The sequence below is a fragment of the Pleuronectes platessa genome, chromosome 3, assembly GCF_947347685.1.
Source record: "Pleuronectes platessa chromosome 3, fPlePla1.1, whole genome shotgun sequence".
Lineage (NCBI taxonomy): Eukaryota > Metazoa > Chordata > Actinopteri > Pleuronectiformes > Pleuronectidae > Pleuronectes > Pleuronectes platessa.
Genome location: NC_070628.1, coordinates 14,541,049 through 14,564,824, shown reverse-complemented (window position 1 = coordinate 14,564,824; position 23,776 = coordinate 14,541,049). Strand labels below are relative to the sequence as shown.

The 23,776-nt window shown below is 42.1% G+C and overlaps 2 protein-coding genes across 2 annotated transcripts; both read left to right on the top strand.

Annotated features, from left to right (window-relative positions):
* The first annotated feature begins 434 nt into the window (after window positions 1–434).
* LOC128436917 (recombining binding protein suppressor of hairless) lies at window positions 435–8,583 on the top strand. Its single transcript, XM_053418840.1, has 11 exons — window positions 435–665; window positions 2,367–2,405; window positions 2,509–2,604; window positions 2,699–2,864; window positions 3,244–3,418; window positions 3,564–3,701; window positions 3,856–3,968; window positions 4,262–4,402; window positions 4,793–4,948; window positions 5,058–5,161; window positions 6,204–8,583. The coding sequence occupies exons 1-11, from the start codon at window positions 646–648 to the stop codon at window positions 6,544–6,546; spliced, it is 1,491 nt and encodes a 496-aa protein (XP_053274815.1). The 5' UTR covers window positions 435–645; the 3' UTR covers window positions 6,547–8,583.
* A 4,400-nt stretch (window positions 8,584–12,983) lies between these two features.
* On the top strand, window positions 12,984–21,608 carry LOC128436916 (stromal interaction molecule 2). Its single transcript, XM_053418838.1, has 11 exons — window positions 12,984–13,130; window positions 14,339–14,450; window positions 14,589–14,700; window positions 14,851–14,966; window positions 15,706–15,880; window positions 15,980–16,157; window positions 16,466–16,627; window positions 16,818–16,918; window positions 17,007–17,254; window positions 17,588–17,774; window positions 17,911–21,608. The coding sequence occupies exons 1-11, from the start codon at window positions 13,008–13,010 to the stop codon at window positions 19,277–19,279; spliced, it is 2,883 nt and encodes a 960-aa protein (XP_053274813.1). The 5' UTR covers window positions 12,984–13,007; the 3' UTR covers window positions 19,280–21,608.
* Window positions 21,609–23,776: the final 2,168 nt, after the last annotated feature.

Sequence of the window (23,776 nt, the reverse complement as noted above, 5' to 3'; positions counted from 1 at the left end):
ATGCAATGGAGTTGAAATATATTTGCTGGTATATGTAGTGGAGCAAAAAGGGAAAAGCACCTGAAAATAAACCTACTAAAGTAAAGTAGAGAAACAGAAAGTATCTCCCAGCGCTGTATAAAGGTCATGTGAAGACGTTTAAATGTGTGTGTTAGTGCTTGTGATAATAATCTCCAGGCTGTGTACAGAGGTGTGAGTTTGTGTGTATTGCTCAACGAGCCTCAGTGAGTCGTGGGAATCGAGTTACAGTTCGGCTGCCATGTTCAAAAAAAACAAAAACAGCACTGAGCGGCAGTTCTCGCGATATCTCCGCTCCGCCTCCATTCATGTCGACGGTGAGAGTTTTCCTGCTCTCGCGCGAGCACGCAACTTTCCCACGCCTGTTGTTTTGGCGTCTGTCCTCCCCCCTCCCCCTCCACTTCTTCTCACCCCTTTGCCCCGTCACCCCCCCCCCCCTCCTCTCTGACTCTGTCTCTCTCTCTCTATCTGTCTCTCTATCTCTCTCTCCCACTCCCTCCCTCCCTCTCAGTCTGTGTCTTCTGTGAGTGAGTTTGTGTGTGTGAGTGTGGGGGGGGTCCGGCTGTGGGAGGGATCTCGCGATTGTTGGACTTTTCTCTCTCACAGGGGGGGTGAGTTATTCGGAAGATGGCGCCCGTTGTTACGGGGTAAGTGTTTAAATCAAGGCACCGTGTTGTTGTGGAGAAAGTTTTCTCTCGGTCAGTGTGTTGTCTGTGGTGTGCGTGTCTGCGTTGTTCGTCTGTCTGCCTGTGCGTGTGTGTGTGGAGCTGCTCCCGGAGCCCGAGCAGAATCGACCCCACACACACTGAGCCTGATGTGGGGTCAGTTGTGCAGAAAAAGACCCTCATTCTTCCTCTCGGTGTCTGTGCTGCTCTCCGCTCCCGTCTGTTGTTCTGCCACATTCACTCGCGCTCACGCCACTTAACTCGCTCGTAGACGCACTCAACACTTTCTGCGTTCGCTCTCGACAACTTCCGTCGGTTTCATTTCGGTTTCAGGAAAGTTGAGCAGAGTCGAATCTTCGCTAACTCCTCACACATTGTTACGCTCACGTCACAGCCTGTGGCACCAAGTAGTCACAGCCGAGTGTCGGTGAGCTGCAACTATAAAAGTCATTTAGACTATTTAGTGGTAAATTAACGACAATACAAACGAGTATATGAAAGTGGACAACAGGGTTTAAGGATCTGTGTACCATGTGACATGTTTTGGACCCTCAGCAGCTTCTTTGTGTCTTTTTCATTTCACTAAAGTTGAGTGAAGTGAAATCTTTGCTAACTCCTCACACGTTGCTGCTTCTACGTCACAGCCTGTTGCATTAAATATTCACAGCAGAGTGGTGATGAGCATAAACTCGTTTAAATAATTGTTTGGCCCTTTTCTAAGCAACTTAAAATCACTTTCACGTTTCATTATTTTTTGTTTTCATGGCTAAATTCTAGCCACATGTTAGCTCAGGTCTATTTATCGATCCCACTGGGGACAATTCCTTTGGAACAGCTTGTACAAAACACACTCAGACAGATATAAGATATAAGGGAGCTAACTGAGGTATATGAGGCTATAAGAAAAAATATATAATCTAACATTATAGGTTCATTAGAGTAAAAAGGTTTTGAAAAAGATGATAGAAAAGAACGAAGGTTTCAATGACGTTCAACTCTTTCAGAATCTTTTTTTTTAAAACTTGTCTAAACAACTTTTATGTTTTTTTATTTATGTTTTAGCAAGTTGAGTAAATTGAGATCTTATTGGTAAAGATCACAGCATTGTCATCACAGCGTTAAATATTTGCAGTACAGATATATATATTTACAGTAATAGTATTGATGAGTATGCGTTTGATGATTTGATAATGATTTTACCCTTTTAGACAACTTAAGATCCCATTTAAACATTTCATATTCCATTACTTTACACTGTTTAGTTGTAGCTCAATAACAATTCATATATGTTCATTTAATTCAATTAAAAAAACTTTATAAATCAGCTTGGTCAAAACATATACAGACAGTTACAAGATATACAGGAGCTAAATGAGGGATCTGACTATATAGGAATAAATACTAAGTTAATTAGAGTAAAAACTGTGCCTGATCTTGTTTATCAAGATCCATGAATTCATCTTTAAGAAATCGAGGAAAATAATGGAAAAATCTGGACCTGCACCAGTGTAATGGGATCTTCCCTGACCCACCACATTCTTTCACTAAGTTTCTGTCCAGTAGTTTTTGCGGACAGCTTATGACGGAGGGAAGAACACCATCACAGATCTCATGGACACTGTACTCACTTGTTTTGTATTACACATACGTGTAAACACCTCTGTATGGTTTTTTGTTTTGCAGGAAGTTCGGTGAGCGTTCACAGCCTCAGCGTTTGACAAGGTAGAGGGAAACATTGCAGAAAGTCAAGAGAAACAATTTGATTTAAGCCGATGCTCCTACAGTTTTTACTGTGCTGTATAATAATGTGTGTGTGTCCATTCAGGGAGGCTATGAGGAATTACATGAAGGACAAAGATGATCAAACGGTGCTCATACTACATGCAAAAGTTGCCCAAAAGTCATATGGCAATGAAAAAAGGTTTGTATATTACTGGTTGACACAATTATTCGAGCGTCTGTTCCAGTCGGAATGGATGCATTGGAACTCAAGTATGTATGTTCGTCTACTTCAGGTTTTTCTGCCCTCCGCCCTGTGTGTACCTGCTGGGCAGTGGCTGGAAGAGGAAGTTGGAGATTATGGAGAAGGAGGGCTGCACGGAGCAGGAGGCTCAGCCATGTGCATTCATTGGAATAGGCAACAGTGAGCAGGAGATGCAGCAGCTCAATCTGGAGGGGAAGGTGTGTAGGAGTGTATGATAACGAAACACTGCAGGACTCACAATTTGATATCCTTCCTAGGCCGCTTCGTATTCCGACATATTCGTCTCTCTCTTCAGGCATTCTAGCAAGAAACTGATCGTTTGGTGGTCCACTTGTTTATTGCTCTGCTTCACAATGAAATGCAAAGCTGTTTTGCATTTTACAGCTTGACAATATCCTGTGTTTGTTACTGCAACCCCCCCCCTGTTAAGGTTCCTACTGTAGCTGCTGTTGTTTTCCAACTGCACTGATGCCATTAATGAGCTTGATTTCAGAATCAGATAATTGGCTGACAGAGGGATGTGGATGGAGAACAAACACAACCCCCCCCCTAATCTGTATCTTCTCCCTGTATTAGCACTTCTGCACGGCTAAGACGCTGTACATCAGTGACTCGGATAAAAGGAAACACTTCATGCTCTCTGTGAAGATGTTATACGGCAACAGCGCCAACATAGGAGTCTTCCTCAGCAAGAGGATCAAGGTCATCTCCAAGCCCTCCAAGAAGAAGCAGTCCTTGAAAAATGCAGATTGTGAGTAGCAGGCTGTGTCAATACACTCGTATAAAGACAACTGCATGTTTTCCCCTCAAACTTTTCATTTAGAGACTTCATATTATCTCTCATCCTTCACCTCTTTTCGCTCTCACTCACTCTTCCTCTCTTTCGGTCCTCATAGTGTGTATAGCTTCCGGGACTAAGGTGGCATTGTTCAACCGTCTCCGTTCCCAAACGGTCAGCACCCGGTATCTTCACGTGGAGGGCGGAAACTTTCATGCCAGCTCCCAACAGTGGGGCGCCTTCTTCATCCACCTCTGTGAGTCACAGTTTATTTTTCACTTTATTTCCTGTTGTACTTTATCCTCGGCTGTGTGATTCATGATAGTTTACACTCATCTGACGCATTAATGTAAACGTAGAGCGGGACTTTTAGACATTTAACTCATTGTTGTGTTTTGTCATGTGTTCAGTGGACGAGGAGGAGTCTGAGGGGGAGGAGTTTGCTGTGAGAGACGGCTACATCCATTATGGCCAGACGGTCAAGTTGGTCTGTTCTGTTACTGGCATGGCCCTGCCCAGACTGGTATGTGTGCGTTTATGTCAAATAGCATGTGATAGAGTTTGCGGTCATACAAGTGATGTTTCTAAAATATAGTGTATGTGATGTCTGTAGGTTTACCCCACGTGTTCATCTGCTGAATGAGTCAAATTCTTTATTAGACCTAATATTTAAGATTTCCCCATGATATTTTTTTTTCAAATCTTTGGTCTTTATATTTAAAAAACTGCTTAAGAACTTGTGATAGTTTTTTGTAACTGTGCAATGTTTCTAAATGTGTTCGAAAATCCACAATATATAACTTGTTTCTTTCTCAGGTCATTCGCAAAGTCGACAAGCAGATGGCGTTGATGGAGGCAGATGACCCAGTGTCTCAGCTGCACAAGTGTGCCTTCTACCTGAAAGACACAGAAAGGATGTATCTCTGTCTCTCCCAGGAGAGGATCATCCAGTTCCAGGTGCGAACCTTTCCATACGTGGATTGTTTTAGATTTGAGTTATTTTAATTTATATTCTGTTTGGCATAATTGTCGTCAGAAGCCCTTCAAAATCCATCAGAGCACATCCCGTTCCCAGGAGTTGAAATAGTGCTTCTCTTTCTGCCTATAGCGAACAGAATATTAAAGTGAATTTTCATTGCTGGGTGAACTTTCCCTTCTAATATTTCTGCTGAGAGCATTGCTCACAGCTGCTGTTTTTCTTCTTGCCTTGGACTCCAGGACGAGAGTCTAATCTTTGTCAATAATAATAATCTTATCAATGTTCCGACCCGACCCTCCAGTAGCTTCTTCCTCTCATTAGACATGAAGTGGGCAGTGAAATTAATTTACTTTTATTTGTTCCTCCAGGCCACACAGTGCTCCAAAGAGACAAACAAAGATATCATCAACGATGGGGCTTCCTGGACTATTATTAGCACTAACAAGGCAGAGTACACCTTTTATGAAGGCATGGGTCCCGTCCCCACACCGGTCACACCTGTTCCTGTGGTGGAAAGTCTGCAGGTTTGTCACGATTTTGATCAGTAAACCTGAGTGACTATGTGGTTCCAAACTACTTCCCTTTTAACCCTTTACTCGGCCTCATAAAACCTTTTTGATTTAATGTTTCCAGTTAAACGGAGGAGGAGATGTGGCGATGCTGGAACTGACAGGACAGAACTTCACCCCTAACCTCAGAGTGTGGTTCGGAGATGTGGAGGCTGACACCATGTACAGGTAAGTGTGTATATACAGTGTGTATGTTCACCGAGGTTCATGTCTTTGCTGCATTGGTTACATTTGTTATGTTAGTTTTACGTTTTGATTTAGGGAGCAGACTTGACACTTTTGTAAGACACACGTTTGTCCTGTAGTCATCACCTACATTTGCTGCATCAACCTATACTCGAAATTGATTGGTTTGTAGATGAATCTGGCATTGGCAGGTTAAAAATTCAGAAGGTAGTATTCTTTCTGATTCAATTGATAAATGAAAGAACTAGTTAATGTTAATTCCGTTGCCACCTTCATCACCACCTCAGGCGCAGTACTCAACACTTTTGAATGGGCGAAATTAGCTCCCTCATTCCTAAATTTCCAATATTTTGAGAGGTGAAACTGTAAACCCGGCTAATTCTGTTTCTGGAGAGACCAGAAACGTTATTGGTCAATTTGTTCGAACAATCAAAAACGTATTCTCAAGCTGCAGAAGAACTGAGCCATGGTAGAGTTTGATGTGGACTGAGAGCACCTCTTTTGTTTGGACCTAAATTTGGTCTGTTGGCGGCGCCTTTCACACCTGTTATTTTGGTCTGGACCAAACAAGCTAGATGTAAAACTGTCCTAATAACTCGTTTACACAAAAATTAGCAGGCATACGCAGGTTTTTCTTAATGCGAGTTGACCTTCTGAAAAGGGGATCACCGTTCAGTTTTTCATGTTCTAACGTCACTATCATGACGGAAACTGTGAAGCTCTGTCCCCTCGCTGACTCGCTACTGCTGCATCTTGCATAGTCACGTTCAGCCCAAGATGTAAACAACCCTCAGTATAGTAACGTTTATGGCTTTTCATGCAGCAACGCCCAAAAGTTCAATGTGCGTCATAACGTGTCATGGAAAAAGTGCAATATCAGTGTCTAGAGGAAATGAACGTGTTGTCCCGATTGTTAAGTATCCGTCGATAACAGATGATAGTGGATTTTTTCACCGCGGGAAAAGGTAATTTAATGTTTATGGTTCAACTACTCAAACCTTGTCTCATCTGTCTGCCCCATAAGATGTGGAGAGAGCATTCTGTGTGTGGTGCCGGACATCTCTGCCTTCAGGGAGGGCTGGCGCTGGGTGAGGCAGCCGGTGCAGGTCCCTGTCACACTGGTCCGCAACGATGGAATCATCTATGCCACTGCCCTGACCTTCACCTACACCCCTGAACCTGGGCCGCGACCCCACTGCAGTGCTGCCGGGGCCATTCTGCGCTCACACAGCACCTCTTCATCATCACCGGCGTCTTCCTCTTCGCCATCATCCTCGATGGGTGGGCACGTGGACGTCCAGGTGGCTTACAACAGTAGTGACTCAGGGATGTCATCAGGAGCTTCCACCATGTCAGTGCTGTCGTAGTAACACACATCGTGTGTGTGCGTGCGGGTTGTTTTGTGAATGAGGTAGAAAATGTGTGCACGTACTTTCCAAAGAGGCTCATGGACCTTTTGAAGGGCTGCACAGGAACTCTTCACGACAGAGCAGCTGTGGAATCATGAGGAATGACCGAGCGAGTCGAGGGAAAGAAGTTCACAGACATTACTTGGGATTACTGACTCCTCTCTGTAGCTCCATCTTGTGGTTCGTTGTGGACACGACATGCGCCCCAATCTGAGAAGCTTGATGTCTCCAAACGTCACTTAAAAGGAGATGAATCTGCCAACAAACCTGATTTGTAAACAAAAAAACATTTAGTTTTTTATACATGGGCTTGAAAGCTATTTTCACTGTGCTTTCTTTTTGCCCGAGTCACATTTGTACTGTGGGGATTTTTCTGTTGTGTGTAAGGGAAACATTTTGTTATATGAGTAACATAGTTTTTACGGACCAAGAAATATTATTATATTATTTTATTCATATTATATTTTATAAGCTTTTGCTGAGGTACATTATGACATTTGCATAGTAAGTTCACTTTTGTTACCAAATCGAGTTTTGTCTCAGTGGAGGGTTAAAGGTTGAAATGGCTTTTAGTGAGTCTCTAGTAGTCTGACACCTCACCTCTAGTTTAATATCCACTGGTGTGTTTTGGAACTTGATACCCAAATTCATACTTATTACCAGAACTTTTCACAGTTCCACATGCTGTGCAAAAAGCAAATGATCAAACTGTGTTTTTAAGTAGGCACTTTAAAGAATGAAGACGTGAGCATATCTGACCCAAGTAATTCGCCTAGATCTTCTATGATAATAGAAGATCTAAGCGAATAACATGTCTCTTTACATCCAAGATGACCGTTTTTGATTAGTGTAATGTATTTGTGGATAACATATGACACTGTCAGTGTGTTCTGTGAGACCAAGGTCTAGGTTTTCTAATCAGTGAGCTGTTTTTGTACTAGTAAACTTAAATCTAAACAAAAGAACTGTTATTATATTCCCAGAGGAAAAAGTAATTGAACCAAGAAAGAGCATTTCTAAACTGTCTTTTTGACTTTTTACTCTTGCGTATGTTTGATTGTAAGAGGCCTTAAGAGTCCTTTGTGCTTACGTGTTGGAAGAAGAGCTTTAACACCGTCTCTGCCGTGGAGCTCAGTAACCATGCTGGGGCTGAGCTGTGTCTGCTGCAGATACAGTAGATCTAACTCCAGAACAATCACCCCTGCTTGTGCTCTGAGTCTTCTGGGCTGAGATGATGGCTTGTCCAGACTCAGACTCTCCGCCCACCTCGTTTAGAAAATGTAACTGAACTGATGTACTGAGCAGTTTATCTTGCCTTAAAAACCACTACCTGCAGTACGTGACTCACAAAGTGCCCTGATTCCCATCATTCTGTTTGCATCATACTCTGTAATGTTTAAAGATTGACAACAAAGTTAAGTAAATGTGGCTGTTTGGCCAACTTTTTGCCCATTGGAGGTTTTCAAGACAGTGACTTGAATCGCTTCACTTGTAACATGTGTATTTTCACCGTGCCTAATAGATTTATAGTTGTATAGATTTACATCACCTCTTCTTCGGTGCCACGGAACTCCACCTGAAAGGCCTTTTGTGTCCACTCCATTGTTTTCCCAGCACAGTAGTTGTAGTAGAGGAACAAACTGTAGATGAGATCCTGCTCGTCTCTGATGTACAAACATTTCATAGAGATTCTGTTACTGCAGATTTCAGTATTACAACTGGTTCTGCAGAGGTGAATGTGTCTTTGTTATTTGTACACCTTATAAAAATCTTTGCTTATTTCAAATTATTGCATCTTTGGTCACATATGCAGAGCCACAGTCTGACTGGTCTTTGTGCCTGGGACTCACATCCGCCCTTTCGTTCACACTGTGTACCTTCTCTTCTCCCACCATCTCTCAGGTCTGGTTAAACACTCTGGTCCCACAGAGAGTCAGTCAGTCTGTCAATGTTCTCTTCAGTGAAAGGTCATGAATAAAAATGAGCTCAACAACACGCCCATCCAGTAAAGAATCTCTTGATGGGTGCTGAGGGTCACGGGCGTCTGAGGAAGAGAAATCCTTTTAAAGGGACTTTTAGCTGTGCCGATTTTTCTCCTTTAATTCAGTGGGGCATTTTTTGCTCATGTTGAATCACCTCCACCATCTCCCTTTTCTGTGTCATCCTCATCACAGAGCCGAGCAGGAGCTGTAGGACTAAGGATCATAACAAATACTCATATATAGCTGACTGGTTACACAGGTCCTGCTGTGGCCTCACTGGACACTTGCCACTTGGGCTGTTGCTCTGCTGGGTGGAGGTCAAATCACCCCACTATTTTTAAACCAGGAGCCGGATTGTTGGGCTGTAACGTGACACTTTGTTACTCTTAGTTTGTGTGAGTAGTAATGCGGTCTGTTTGTGTCCCCTCAACACAAAATGTTTCTCCTGCTAATTTAGCTTTTAATTAAGTCGACCGCGCGCCCCATTGGTCCAGTCTCCTGCCATCCCCAGCCACATCTAGATGTCATTAGAAGCCCCAAAATTTGCCGGGTCCATCCATGTTGCTTGATGATCTGTGGATACAACTGTCAGACCCGGACAGTGACATGTAACACTCTATTCCTGGAATGGTGGCCTTGATCTTGAGCAATACTTTTAACACTCTAATTTATCTTCATCCCAAGTGACAATCAGCTAGGTCGTAATTTTTTTATAGTGGAGTTGGAATGTCTCATCAGGGTGTGTCACCCCCTCAGTGGTTATATAAAGTTATTCAGCTCTGTAACAAATGGACATCTAAACAAATCTGGACCGGCACGGAGGCGAACTGAAAAATACTGACCTATATTTGGGTTGGAGTGTGAGTCAGGAAACATAATGAAGTGTTGGGGGGCCCTGTTGACACACACACACACACACACACACACAAACTGACAGAGAGAGGGAAGGGGGAGAGAGTTCCGCGCAACAGCGTCACATCTCGACGTCTCTGTTGGGAAAGGGCTGGCTGGAGACAGACCAGACTGAAGCCTCTCCGGTTATCTGGCTCATGAAGAGAATCAATAGCCGACGCAGAACAGACTCTCACCTGACCGGACTCGAGGAAATGAGAGGGTGTATTCGACCTGAACAGGATCCTTAACTTGTGTTTCCTCCTCAATTTAAAAACCATCTGACCTAAAAAGGAGCTTTCCTTCCTCCTCGTTAAACTCCTGAGATCTGCTGTGTGTCTGTGTGTGTTTGGTTATAACAGTGGGATTTATTAAGGATGCTTCAGCCTCAGGTTCATTTATTCTGATGATTTTTTATCAGATCTAGTTTGGATTATTCATCATCTGAGCGGAACTGCCTTTTTTGGGGATTAACAGCCGTTTGGAGGAACCTTTACGCACAGCCTTTGCGCATTTGGATGACTCCGCAAATCCTGACTGTCAAACCCGTTATGCGCACTGTTCCAGGCAATATCCCGGGTCGCACACTATAAAGCCAGCCTGTCTGATTTCCCAAGCGAATCGTCGGTATCACGTCTCACTTCTTGGCTGTGCCCCGTAATAGCAACACGGATATCGCTTAACACATTTTTCGTAGACTGACACTGGTGCGCTCCCAAACGGGGGGGGGGGGGGGGGGTGTTGGTGTCGCGATTAATATCTTCTCCATTTGTACTAAGGAGTTTCTCATCTCTGGACGACGATATATTGTGAGACATCATCTGAAATGCTGCCTCTGTCGCCTCTGCTGCTCCTATTCCTCCCCGCTGCGATCTTCGTGGCCGCGCAATGCGCCGGGGACCTGCAGGGTTTCAGCCTCCCCGGCGGGAGCGCAGGCTTCGACCCCACAGGTACGTGCTCAGGCAGCATGCATGGAGCAACTGAAGACTCACACCGAAAAGGGAAGCTGGACACGTATTCAAATCTGTCAATGCACCATTTACCATGGACACACACATTGGCACATTTCACCGCTGAGCATGGCAGTGCATGTCAGTAATTTGAAATATGCTTTCCAGCTGGATGTCTCATGATTTCCATCTAACTTCATCCAAGTTTATTCTACATTCTACGAGAGAACCAACTATGTGTTATCTTCTATGTGAGCTTTCCTTAGAACTCTTGACTAGAAATGTTTGACTTGTTTTTCAGCCAGTGTAGTGCATTTTGATAATACTGAAGGTTGAATTGAGCTGCCTCCCTTTAAATGATCTATTATTATTTTACTATCATCTATTATTCAACAGGCAGCACAGAGAGAGCATTATTCAAATATTCGGAAAACCCTTGTAACCATTTTTCTGGGGACATTTTAATAAATCTTTATTTCTTTACATCCAGTAAAGTTGACTTTGTAAAGGGATTTTTTTTCTTCAGTTTAACTCAGCCTCAGCTCACCTGTGGAGAGTGAGGTGCCTTATGAACTGCCTGAGAAAACTGTCCAGAAAGACCTTTGCATACACCACACATGGTTCATAGCCTGAGATGTCTCTTCATTGTTTAGAAATACAAGTTTCATCACCAGAAACCAGGGGACCAATGTCTCTGCTCTGTACCTAAAGTGTTATACATCACACCTGTGGGACTGAGGAGATAAACACGGATCACTCTTCAAGATATTTACTCTTCTTTTTTTTCAGGATACTGACGAGGTCAAGTGATACAGCAGATTATCGATAGTTTCAATATTTGTGGTCTTAAATATCTTGAAAAAAAAATGGCGTGTCTGTCATGTAAGCAACAAAAAAAGCAAACAATGGAGTAATTTAGAATTGAAGATCATATTACCCTCTTATGTTCGGTCTCTGCACCTTCCCTCAGCTCCACCTGTTTATCTGCTAGTGTAGTGATCCATGTTGTAGGATCGTCTTTCAAAGGCCTACTCTTCTTTCAGTGCTGAATTGTATTGAACATGCATGGGCTCATTCCAGGACGACTTACTCCATGTAAGAATTCTACTCAAGACATCAAGTCCAATATTCTCGCACAAGATTGATGACAGAAACCAGGATTTACTTTTTCCACTAGTCACTTGAATGCCTCCATACACTGCGGGTGGGCAGCAGTTAGTGTCAGTGGAACCGATCGTTGTGGGTTTAACTGGTCGACCTTTTGACTCCCAGGTCCTCTGAGCTCCAAAACTTTAAAGTCACAGAGACAAAAATGAACCCTGACTCACGGGCCTGTCCACCGACAGAAAGCTGTGTCGTCTTCCCATGCATATAGTATTGCTGCGTTAAACGTAATCCTGGAACACAATGTACGAATGAATGCCTCATAACAACAGCTGATTTGGTCTTAACGACTAGATCCTCCATGTAATCGTCATCACCATGTGACCAAGGACATTCTGCTACGGAATTTCTGCACAACTTTTTTTTTTCCGTGTGTTTGAGGCAACAACTTTTTTTTTGCACCAATTTGATTCTCAAACTCAGGATTTAGAGTTGGTTAGATTATAGCAACATGGTTTTTATTTGTTCTCTTTTTTTTACTTTATAGACAAAAATGCAGTGTTTAAGTGTAACATTCAAGTGTTTACCATTAAATGTGTGTTGTTGACACATGCAGGTCACAGACTGGTCGGACACTGGGCTTTGATATGATGGTTATGGCAGAAAACAAAAAAAAAGTGTTTTGAAGACGCCAGATGCATTTCTTTTCCAGTGTGAGATTTTTTTGTCAGGATTATGGAGTTGGTTTATTTTGCATATTTATCTAGTTGATGTTGAAAGAAATGATTATATTCAGCAGAGCGCATAGCACGGATGGGCACAGCCCCCCCGAAATTAACTCAAGCCACACTAAATTACCTACACTCATAGATATCAGTTCCATAATTGGCCAGCGGGGATATTGGCGAAAATAATTTCATAAAGTGTTAAAGAAAGTGACAAAAAGCCAGGAGCCTTCTGTCACATTTTTGATCTGTGCCAAAAATGAAAAGGTTCTCTCTTGGCCCATGTCCAATCCTACCACCAAGTTACATGGAAATCTTAACACTAGTTTATCTGTAATCAAAACAAACTAACAAACATACAGGGGCAAAAACATGACCTACTTCCTGTTTTTAGGAGAAAAACCACAGCCAATGAACATTTTGCATCAACAGAAAGACTTCTCAGTAGCAATATTGACAAAATGCTATCTATCTTTATAAAATCAATCTATGTCTGCTGCTCCAAGTAGTCAAACGTATTCATTGTGCATTCACGGCATGAGCAGAAACAATCCAATTCACTCAGCTCAGAGCGGACGAGATGATCTTTCTGCTCTGACAGGATCAGTGAACCGAGGAGTCAACAGAGATGAACACGCTTACTCTATAGATCCGAGCTTTACGTGATCAGTTGAGCTGAACGGATGAATAAATGAGGGTGACTCCTTGGATGTGTTGAGTGAAGTATGGATTAATGAAATGTCCCCCTGACCCTTGTAGACCCCTGCATGGGGATGACCCCGCCGTGTATGAGCGAGGCCGATCGCTACAGCCTGGAGGCCCTGCGGATCGTACATCACATGATGGATGATGACCAGGACGGAGGAATCGAGGTGGAGGAGAGTGTGGAGGTACAGCCCCCCCCCCCCGATAATCTTTACACCATCTTCTTAGATGTTCTAAATCGCAGTGTGTATGTGCTCCAGCATGCAAGAGGCCGACAGGGTAAAGCAGCTCGACAACAGGTGTCCTGGCGGCAGCAAGAGTCAAATGCTGCTTCAAGGATAGTAACAGTATAACTTTTGCTTTTGGCTCAGTGACAAAAGAATACTGAAACGCTGTTGACCTTCACAGTCGTGCTTGAGACTTTAGGTCCTCGCAATGTTTCCTCAATCAAACTTAGATTTTCTTCAGGAAGTCGCAAAGTATTTATCTGTTTGTTTATTGCAAGGTTTTTTCTTTTATCCAATTAGAAACCAAACAAAAAGCAACACACAACTAACTACCACTGAATGTTTTTGCAAACTGAGGTTGTTGTGCTTTGCTTCTGTTTGCAGAACTATAATAATGTGTTTTCTTATATATAATGTCACACTTCCGGAGCATTTTATCAATTGTACAAAAACATTTAATTTGGCACAAAAAGCTAAAATAATTCTTTCATGATCAAACTTTTCCATTCAGCCATATAAACAAATTATCAGTCTGAAAATGCATCTCTCTCTCTATTTAGCTCTATACGAGTGCTAAGGCACTTTTAACCAATGTAAAAACACGTTGGTCTGCATGTGCAATTTGTGTGGTCTTTTTGTGTCCAGGTGCATATTTCTGAGAAGATAACATTCAGAGCAGAGAGATATGTTGTTCAGAGAGTCTAGGTGTGTGTGTGTGACATCGGTAGTAAACCCAGAATTCTCGAATGCCTTCGCCGTCCAGAATGCGCTGCGCGGATACAGTATCCAGGGGCTCAGGTTGCGGTTGCCATAGAAGCGTCAGGGGAAGGGCCGGGGATCATCAGAACGCAGCCCCGAGATTCCTCCGGCCATCATATGAAGCCTCCACTTACAGCCAAGGACACATTCCAAGACAGCACTAACACACACACAACCAGGAACATGCATTCGCTGGAATTCGCAATACACACTAGTGCTTCTGTGCCCATTAGAAATAAATTGCGTCTCAATATTTCAATAGTCTCTCTCTCTCGCTTTATGCCTAGATTGAAATCCATGGACATCACACACTGGTTTATTTTGGACGCCTAGTGGCTCCTGACCTCGTTCTTTAATGTTTGTATCTGAAAAAAATATATTTTTCTGTGTCCCTCCATTTTTTCTAGTTCATCATCGAAGACATGAAGCAGCAGCAGACCAACAAACACAGCAACCTGCACAGAGAGGACCAACACATCACAGTTGAGGAGCTCTGGAGGGGCTGGAAGTCATCTGAAGGTGTGTGTGTGTGTGTGTGTGTGAGAGAGGGGAAGAGAGACTGTATGTGTGTGTGTTTGTGTGTGTGTGTGTGTGTGTGTGCAGGTTCCTACTTTGTCTTTAACTCTCTTTGTCTTCTTTCACTGTCTCGTTATTCAGTACACAACTGGACTCAAGATGAGGTGCTTCGCTGGCTGAAGGACTTTGTTGAGCTGCCGCAGTATGAGAGAAACTTTAAAGACTTCAAGGTCAATGGAAACACACTCCCCAGGTGAGAATGGCCCACGAGAAAGATAATATCAACCAAAACGAATTCTCCTGTGTCCTGTTGTCACACTAAGTCACTGTGAGAACCAGTCGGTTGTTGTCAGGAGCCACAGCAGCACGGTGAACATGCTCTGTCTGTGACGTCTGTGTGCAGGATCGCTGCTAATGAGCCTTCATTCCTGAGCGTCCAGCTGAGAGTCCTGGACCAGAGGGACAAACAGAAGCTCAACATCAAAGCTCTGGACGTGGTGCTGTTCGGACCGCCTGCACGTACGAACAAGCCCCCCCCCCCACACACACACACACTCTCCCAACTTATGTCTCTTAAATGTATCTGTTCCCCTGATTTTCCGATATTTAATGGACAACAAGTGGTATTGTACCGTTTCACTAAGAAAGTCATCGTAATCACACTTAATTCAAAATGTGAAGTGAATATCAATGTAATGAATATCGTTCCTAAACACACGCACAGTTTTTGATTAATATTATTTTTAGTATGTGAGAGCGCAAATGTCAGTTGCCCCCACCAAACATATTTAGGACCTTTTCCTTCCAGACCCCTGTGTAAATGTCTGCATGAGAATGTGAGAATACAGTAGGAGTATTATGGGACATTAAAGTGAAGTTTGTAACATCCAACAGGGACCAAACTGAAAAAAACTAGAAAAGGGAAAAGTATTTTGGGATAAAAAAAGGTGTCATATATGTAGAAGACACTGACGAAGATGTTAACTTGCAGGGACAACGAGGTTCAGGAACTTTTGATGCTAGAGGCCGACGCTGGTGTCAATGTGCTGTAAACAATAATGTCTAAAAACGGTACAATTGAACTGTGGGTGGGTTTGCACTAGTTTTAAGAGGCTTAGACATTTTGCCAGAGAAAACATGTAAGGTTTCAGTCTGTGTTTTTGGTTTACTTCATCTTGTTTCTTAGCCTTCATCTCTTCACCTATGATTAATTTCTGATACATCCAATATAACTCAACATCTTTTCACTAAACCATAGGTCCTCATAATTACATGAAGGACCTGGTGCTCATTGTGTCGGTGGTGATGGGAGTTGGAGGCTGCTGGTTTGCTCAGTCCCAGAACAAAGCCAGTAAAGTCCACATAACCAAGATGATGAAAGATTTGGATAGTCTTCAGAGGGCTGAGCAGAGCCTCACGGACTTACAGGAACAGTGAGTATCCAGGAGTTCTTCTGTCTGTCACCTGCAGTGCTTTGTATAAACGACTCATAGTCTTGTCTGGTTATACTAATAACATCTCCACGCCCTCAGGCTGGAGCGAGCCCAAGAAGAGAAGCGTAATGTTGCGGAGGAGAAACAGAACCTGGAGGAGAAGATGAGGGATGAGATCATGGGAGCACAGGAGGAGGCTTATCGTCTGCATGAGCTGAGGCAGGGTGCTGTCACTGAGCTCAGCCGCCTGCGCTATGCAGAGGAAGAGCTGGAACAGGTAGCTGCAACGCACCATACAACATAGCAAATTTGATCTTATAACCATCTATGCAATATTTATTTATTTACAGCAGTTTTTTAGATGATGAGTTTTTGGTCGATCTTTGATCTTTGTTGTCTCTTTGTACCACTGAGAGGAGTTGCCCTCAAGTTTCATTGTACAGCTGTTCAATGACAATAAACGCTTGAATTTATTATTCATTCACACAACCAGAGAAAACAGCACATTTCCAGCATTACGTGGCTAACCTTTGCTGTAGTTTGAACAAATTGATGTCGAACATTGAACCGATGGTATCCATTTAGGTCCGTGGGGCACTGAAGCAGGCGGAGAAGGACATGCATGCAAGCTGGAGTGTCTCAGAGCTTCTGCAGCAGTGGCTCCAGCTAACGCATGAAGTAGAGGTCCAGTACTACAATGTCAAGAAGCAGAGTGCAGAACAGCAACTTTCCGTCGCCAAGGAAGAGGTAAAGTCAGAAGAAGAATATTTTGAATACATGGAAAATAGTCAAGCGACATTTTATCTTTCATCCTTCATGATTGTGTGACTGGTGATCATGGTGAGACAGTTGAAATGAGTTACAATGGTTATGGAGCTGATTTGTCCTGGACAACCTACTTGCTGTGGACTGATCCACTGCCTTAACTTCCTTGCAGGCGGAGAAGATTAAGAAGAAGAGGAGTTCACTGCTGGGGACTCTCCATGTGGCCCACAGCTCCTCTTTAGATCAGGTCGACCACAAGATCCTGCAAGCAAAGTGAGTGACAGAATTCCGTGAGCCGGTCGTGCTCCAGTGAATATGCAACATGTAATGTCTTTGACAAACGTCTTTGTGTCTCGTTTAGGAACGCCTTGTTTGAAGTAACAGCCTGCCTGCGGGAGCGACTCCATCGCTGGCAGCAGATTGAACGCCTCTGCGGCTTTTCCATAATCAGGAATTCTGGTCTCGCAAACCTCACTGCTCAGCTCTACTCAGACTCAATTGCCCTGGGTATGCCCCGAGTGCCTCAGCCACCTTGTTCATGCCATAGCTCTGTACATGGATCTTTAGAGGATCTGTTAGAAGAGTCTCCGATCTTACCACAGATGACAGGTAAGTAACAGGAATTGTGAACTATTGTCTATCAAGATCCCACTTATACAGTCCACAGAGCTTCCTATCAGTAGACTCTTGACGCTCTAGACTTTACATTTGGATCAACCATTCATGTCCTGGAAGACTTCCAATTGAAATACTTCTCTACTAAAATAGAAAGAAAGTGTAGAGGTACTGCTATTGACTGGCATTAGCATGTTTACGGCTGACTAGCATGTTGGTGGTTAGCTCCCAAGTAGGAAAACATGTTTGTCTGTGCCTGGCATTACACTACAATACTGTCTGATATATATGGATTGTTACTTGCTAATTGGTTCATCTTGATTCCAGTTGCACCACTGAAGCGCTCTCCTCGAACACAGGGATCTTCCATGTGTCGGCCACGTCGCCCTGGGGTCATTACTCAGCCATCGACTGCCATGAACTCCCCAGACCCTGACCTTCTCATCCCCATCCGAGCTCCTTACCCTCGCTTTGATGAGGAAGAAAGCCTTCTCCGGAAAACGCTCAAGAAACAGTATGTGTCCTTGTCCACATCTTTTAGTAGTTTGTGAACAATTTCAGCAGAACCTGTATTGATGTTTGTTTAGAGTGTAATCCCTTCCTTCCTTTCTTCCTCCTCTCATTCTTCCATTCCTTTCTCTCACTAAAAGAAACTCCCAAGAGAAGTACTCAGACACAGACTACATGATTTCTCCTCCTCTCAGCAAAATGTACCATAATCCCACTGTTGATGCTTCCTCTCAAAGGCTTTATCATGATGAAACTGATCTACTTGCAGATCCCTCACTTTCCATGACTTTGAGTAGAGAAGTAGAGGTTGTTGTCCCAGTTCGTAAAGTTTCCACAGAAGAGCTTGAGGTAGATGTTGTCTGCAGGAAGATGGGCAAAGACAAATTGCTGAATTCGTCTATGGAATCTTTGAAGATGTCTAAAGAAGAGTCTTCAAAAGATATTCCATCCTGGAAAGTAGAGAGAGATACAATAGGGGATTTTATTGACCCTTCTTCAAGGAATATATACAGAGAAATAAAAGATTTACCAATGGAAGTTAGAAAGATCATTTTGAATGAATTAGAAGCATCAACAGATAAACAGCCACCGAGGAGGATATCCAGAGATATGATGGGGGCTTCCTTTGACAGCAGCTTAAGAAAGATAACACAAGATGATGCTGAGCATCCGTTTGACTTAGTACCCAGAAGAGTGAACAGAAGTTCAATGTGTCTTTCCCTAGACACAGGTTCAAGGAAACTTCTGCTGAATAAAGGAGAATGTCAGCTTGATTCCTCAGTGAGGGCATTAGCAATGGACAAAATAGCAGAGACAACTAGAGCACCACGAAGGATCTCACGAGATGAGTTGGAGCATTGTACAGATCTTGCTTCCCAAAAGATGCTACCCAGAGAGAAATCGAATGCCCTTCTGGATACCTTGTCCTCTGCAGAGAAGCAAGACTTTGGTTTAGAACCAGCAAACCGGAGGATGCTGAGAGATGAACCTGAGTTGTCTGCTGGTTCTCTCAGACGGAGAATACCAAGAATGGCAAGAGATGACACAGACAGTTTGGTTGAAAATCCCGCTGGGAAAATCAGGGATAGAGTCGATGTCCCAGTAGACACACCTAAACACTCCACCCTGAAGGAGGAGTTCGGAGCCTCTGAATCAAGTTCATCTTCAGGTAGATTTGGACAGCCAGACCTTATGTTAACCTCCCAGGGGCCTTGGACATCATCAGATCTTTTCAACGCTGGTCCGTTGAGCCAGCTCGTGTATGATGGAATCCTTGAGAAGTCCTGCACCCCCCCAACACCTCCTCAGGCCAGGCTGACAGCAGACATGGAGCCCCCTACGCCACCACCAAGGGCCGCCATTCCATCTCTCAGTTCCCCTTCTGAGACTGGTGAAGAGAAGATCAAGGATAAAGAAAAGAGCAAGAAATCCCTCAAGCTCAAAAGTCTTTTTAAAAAGAAAAATGATTCAACAACAGAGAAGCCTCAAAGTGGTCTTCAGAAACTCTGACAATCAGCCGAGAGTATTTTTTTTCCGTTTTCTTGAATCATAAAATGGCGTTTTTAGGATCTCATGGAAATATCAGGTAGCACTTTAAGAAAGGACAATTTTACCTCAAGAAGTCGGTCGTGTCTGGAACATTAAATATGATGTTTTCATTCTCTGAGTTTGGCTGCACTGAGAGAATCATGGTACACGCATGATGCCTAATGTTGCCTGTGAAACCTTTTTTAAGAAGATACAGTACATTTGGTAACATATGACAGCTGCATATGTAATCAATAGGACACTGCAAAAGCTTTTCACGTGACTTACTTATATTTAAAGATGATATCTTTGATAAAGTCTTATTAACACATATGGTTGATACCATATATTATTTTGAAAGTAAGTTTGTTTTGATGCTTTGCCTATGGCTGAAGGATTCACTGTTGAAATACATGCTGCTCTTCTGTATAACAGAGGTTTGAACGGAAACACTTTCATTTCCTACTTACAGTAGGAAATGAAAGCCTTTTTTTTTAGAGAACTGTTGTTAAATTAAGGGAGGTCTTGATAAGTTTCCCCCCTTGGAACTCGATTTGTATTCTATGATATAACGAATGAAAGGGAGTCTGGTCCGACATTTTGTTTCATTTTCCCTCCAGCTGCTTGGTGAACACGTCACACGAAGGCGGTTTGAAGGCCCCAAATAACCTATTTTGTCAATTCGTTTTTTACTACGACAGTTTGATAATATTGCATGAAAGATTTTTTTTATATCATTTTTTACCCTCTCTCCTATAAATTACCTTTCGAATAAACTAGAAGAAAAAAGTAATTGTGACAAGATTTTTGTTTTTAATGCCGTAAGGATAAGTTGTTAATCAACATTTATTGGATGGTGACACTCTTCATACCAGTAAAGTGTACAATGTACAATGTTTTGGTTTCTGGTAGTCACAGTTCTTTGGTTCTGGTAACACTAAAGGCAGTAATCGTTTTGCACTCCTCTCTAGAAGTGGGAGCCTTGGGCAGAAACACAAACACTTGGAAACAACAGTCATGGCGGGGGGTGGGGTGGGGGGAGTAGTTGTTGCTGTTGCTGCATGACCGAAGCTATATTGACTTCAACAATCACAGTTACCATGATCTGAACAGAAAACATGCCTGCAGGCAAGTAAGAGCAGGACTGGAGGTTATTAAGTCGTTTTCCTTCATCTAGACTGGAGTGTTACATTGTTGGCATAGAGGTCATGGTTTGTGTTAAGCTAATTTTAGCTCTCTGTCACTGTCAATATCCGACTTCTCCCTTTACAATCTGAAAGATATATCTGACCACATGGCGGCTGTTGACAGCAGACTATCATGCACCAATCAGGTTTAGGAACATTTTAAATCAAGATCTGATTTATTGTACGGCTATTTGACGACAGCCACACACTACTGCTGAGGCAGATAAGCCAAGTAGTTGTTTGCTTTAAACCTTTAGTCTTGCTTTTTCCCCCTTTTATTTGATTGTTGTTTGCTATTGACCAGTGCGTCAGCGGGACAGACATTTGTGTTTGGGGCTGTAGGGCAGGGCCTGCTGTTGTGGTCCAGATAAAAAAAAAAGAAAAGGGCCATGACTCTGATCACCAGCTGAAATAGACATAAAACAACATTTGTATTACGTTGTGACCTGGAGCACATGCTTTCAGGACGGAAACTGCTGGTCGCTGTGTATTTCTTTATTTTTTGCACTCTACTACTCACTCGCAGCAGCTCCCCCAGTCACAGCGTTCTGGTTGCGTTTTCATGAAGTGCAATGGGTTATTTTTGACAGCTGGTGTATCCCTAACAATCTAATTGCCTACAAGGTTGCAGATAGATCAGGGTTAACAAAGCTAATATTGACCCAGTTTAGAATCACCCAAGTTTCTTTTTTAAATGTGCATAATTCTGAAGAGCAGTTTACTTACCAAAACAGTAAAGCTGTTTTTTTTTCTCTTTTTTAAACAAGTGCATTTAGATGCATATTTGAATGCGTGATTTGTTTATGGATTATTTATGTTTCTTTTATTGTTTACAGACATAAATACAGTAGCCTATTATGACCTTTTAAATCAATGTACTAAAAAAAAAGCCTTTGATTGATTTAAAAATGATTATTGGAATGTGTTTTCTGTCGTTTCTTACTTTGAATGAGTGTCGAGTATCGGATATATATAAATACAATATTTCCCCTGTTCTTAGGTGAGGATATCTGCTGTTTGCTGCTGTGTATTAGTATGAAAATAAGATTTATTGGACTTTTGTTATTTGCTGATTTAATAGCAACTGATGATTGAGAAAATAAACAAGGTGAAATAAAGAAATGTTGTTCACTCATATGTACAATTAAAAACAACCAAAACATCACCAGTCTATAAATTATTTCAATCCTTTGTGAAAGAGACCTGAAATATTGAATTGCAGGTTGAATGAATATAGCCCTATCAGAACCTTCATGCTCAGCAAAAAGGACATTTTGATGGGTAATGTTTTTGTTCGTTTATTTAGTAGATAGATAGATAGATAGATTACTTTATTCATCCCCGAAGGGAAATTAAGTCGTCATAGCAGCCGGTACATTTGAATACAATAAAATACAATACAATAGAATAAAAATAAAAATATTGAGGTAGAAAGAATAAAAACAGAAACACAAGATAAATAGATAAATTCATCAGACTCTTGAATAGAACAGCAGTGTTGCTATTGTTAAAGGTGAAAATCATGTTTTTTCCAGCAGCCACATTGACTGAGAATTAATAAGAGCCGTGCAATTCAATTTGGACCATTTACTGTGATGTCCAACGTTTATAATTGGACTATATGGTGCATTGCATTGACTTTCCACTAGAGGTCAGGTAAAGATCATTTTCCCGAATCATTTAGTTCACAGTACACCTCCCGTCAAACTGAAAAGAATAATTTTACACCAGATGAGAATGAGTCAAATAACAATTTTTGTTCATTTACTTATTTAATATATATATTTTATGAAATGTCCACAGTGTTGAAGGATTTACACAAAAACAAACAGTACAGTACATTTTGTTTTCATTACATCACCGGAATCTGTGACAAACAGCATGTAAATCAAAAGCTGACACTGAAAAAGAGCATTTACTGTCTGCAGGGGCTTTTTGAACACAAATACAAAAATGTTTTTAGAAACTCGTTGCTCACTGTTCCGTGTAAAAAACGAGGTTTAGAAAATCTGAATGGGAACAAAACTCATTTCTTTTTTTTTGGTCTAATTAAAAAAACAAAGCTGCTGTATTGTCAAGATAAAATACAATGCAAAAAGGAGGTCTCGTTTCCAGGTTGGTCTGCTGCCACTCTGACACGTACACGTTCCAAATCCTACTGAGAACACCATCTGTGACATGAAGGGCCAGCATCAGACCCTGGACTATATTTCAGACAGCTTCCACAGAAATTCACTATTTTACATTGTGCACCAGACGACACAGCCTGTGTAATTGAGACATATCCTTTTATCGTATCCATATTTAATGCGGTTATTCAGACTTTTTTTTACCACCAGTGTGGCTTGTTAAATAATTTGCCTGCAGCGTGTTTCTTTGGTACAATTACCCGCTTTGAGCATGTTTTTATCTTTTTAGTTGTATTCAAGCATTTTTAATATCACATAAAAATCAGAAGAACTGGTTTATGATGCGCCGATTGATGAAGATGACTGTAAGATGGTAACATTAGGGGACATGAGATTTTATTGCATTTTAACGAAGTTAAGGCATTGCCAGCAGAAAACCTTTTTTCTATTGAGACTACTCTTAGACAGGAGACATACTTCCTGTGGTTTTTCATCATAAATAAATCATTCCACAAAAAAGGCATAATTCATAGACTGAATATAAAGATGTAAGGCGCGTTTCCACTTTCCAGAAATGAACCTAAAATATACTGTATACGAATGTGGCCATCGTGTGATGAGTGTCTCAGTCTCGACTGTCAATCATGAGGTTTCACACTGTTTTAAAGCTTCAAATTACTAATTCATTTATTTCATTCCTTTACTTTCACTTTTTTTGTTTGATTCGTGCATCATCAAGTTAAATGGAGAAGGAATAGTTGACCTATACTGTAGCCAGCCACCAGGGGGCGATCAAGACAGTTTGGCCTCACTTTTGGGGAGCTGTAATGTCATCCATCTTTGCTGATGGTTTAATGACGTTATTATTGGTGCTAGGAAACAGATAAAGACCCACAAATGGTCCTTTTTCTTTTCGTCATCACTAGAGGTCAGTGGTGTTTTACAAAAGGAGTCAGTCACGTTACTGAGTGATGTTAAGAGATCACTACCTCTCCGGACCTCCTCTGTAAATATTCTACTTTCACATGGTCTGAATGACAAATATTTTCATCATCAATCATTGGTGCAACAGAAACAGGCAGTACATGAACAGGTTAGAATGTCTCTAACCTCTGCCAAGGCCACACAGTCCTCCTATGAAACTACATTTAAACTCACTATAT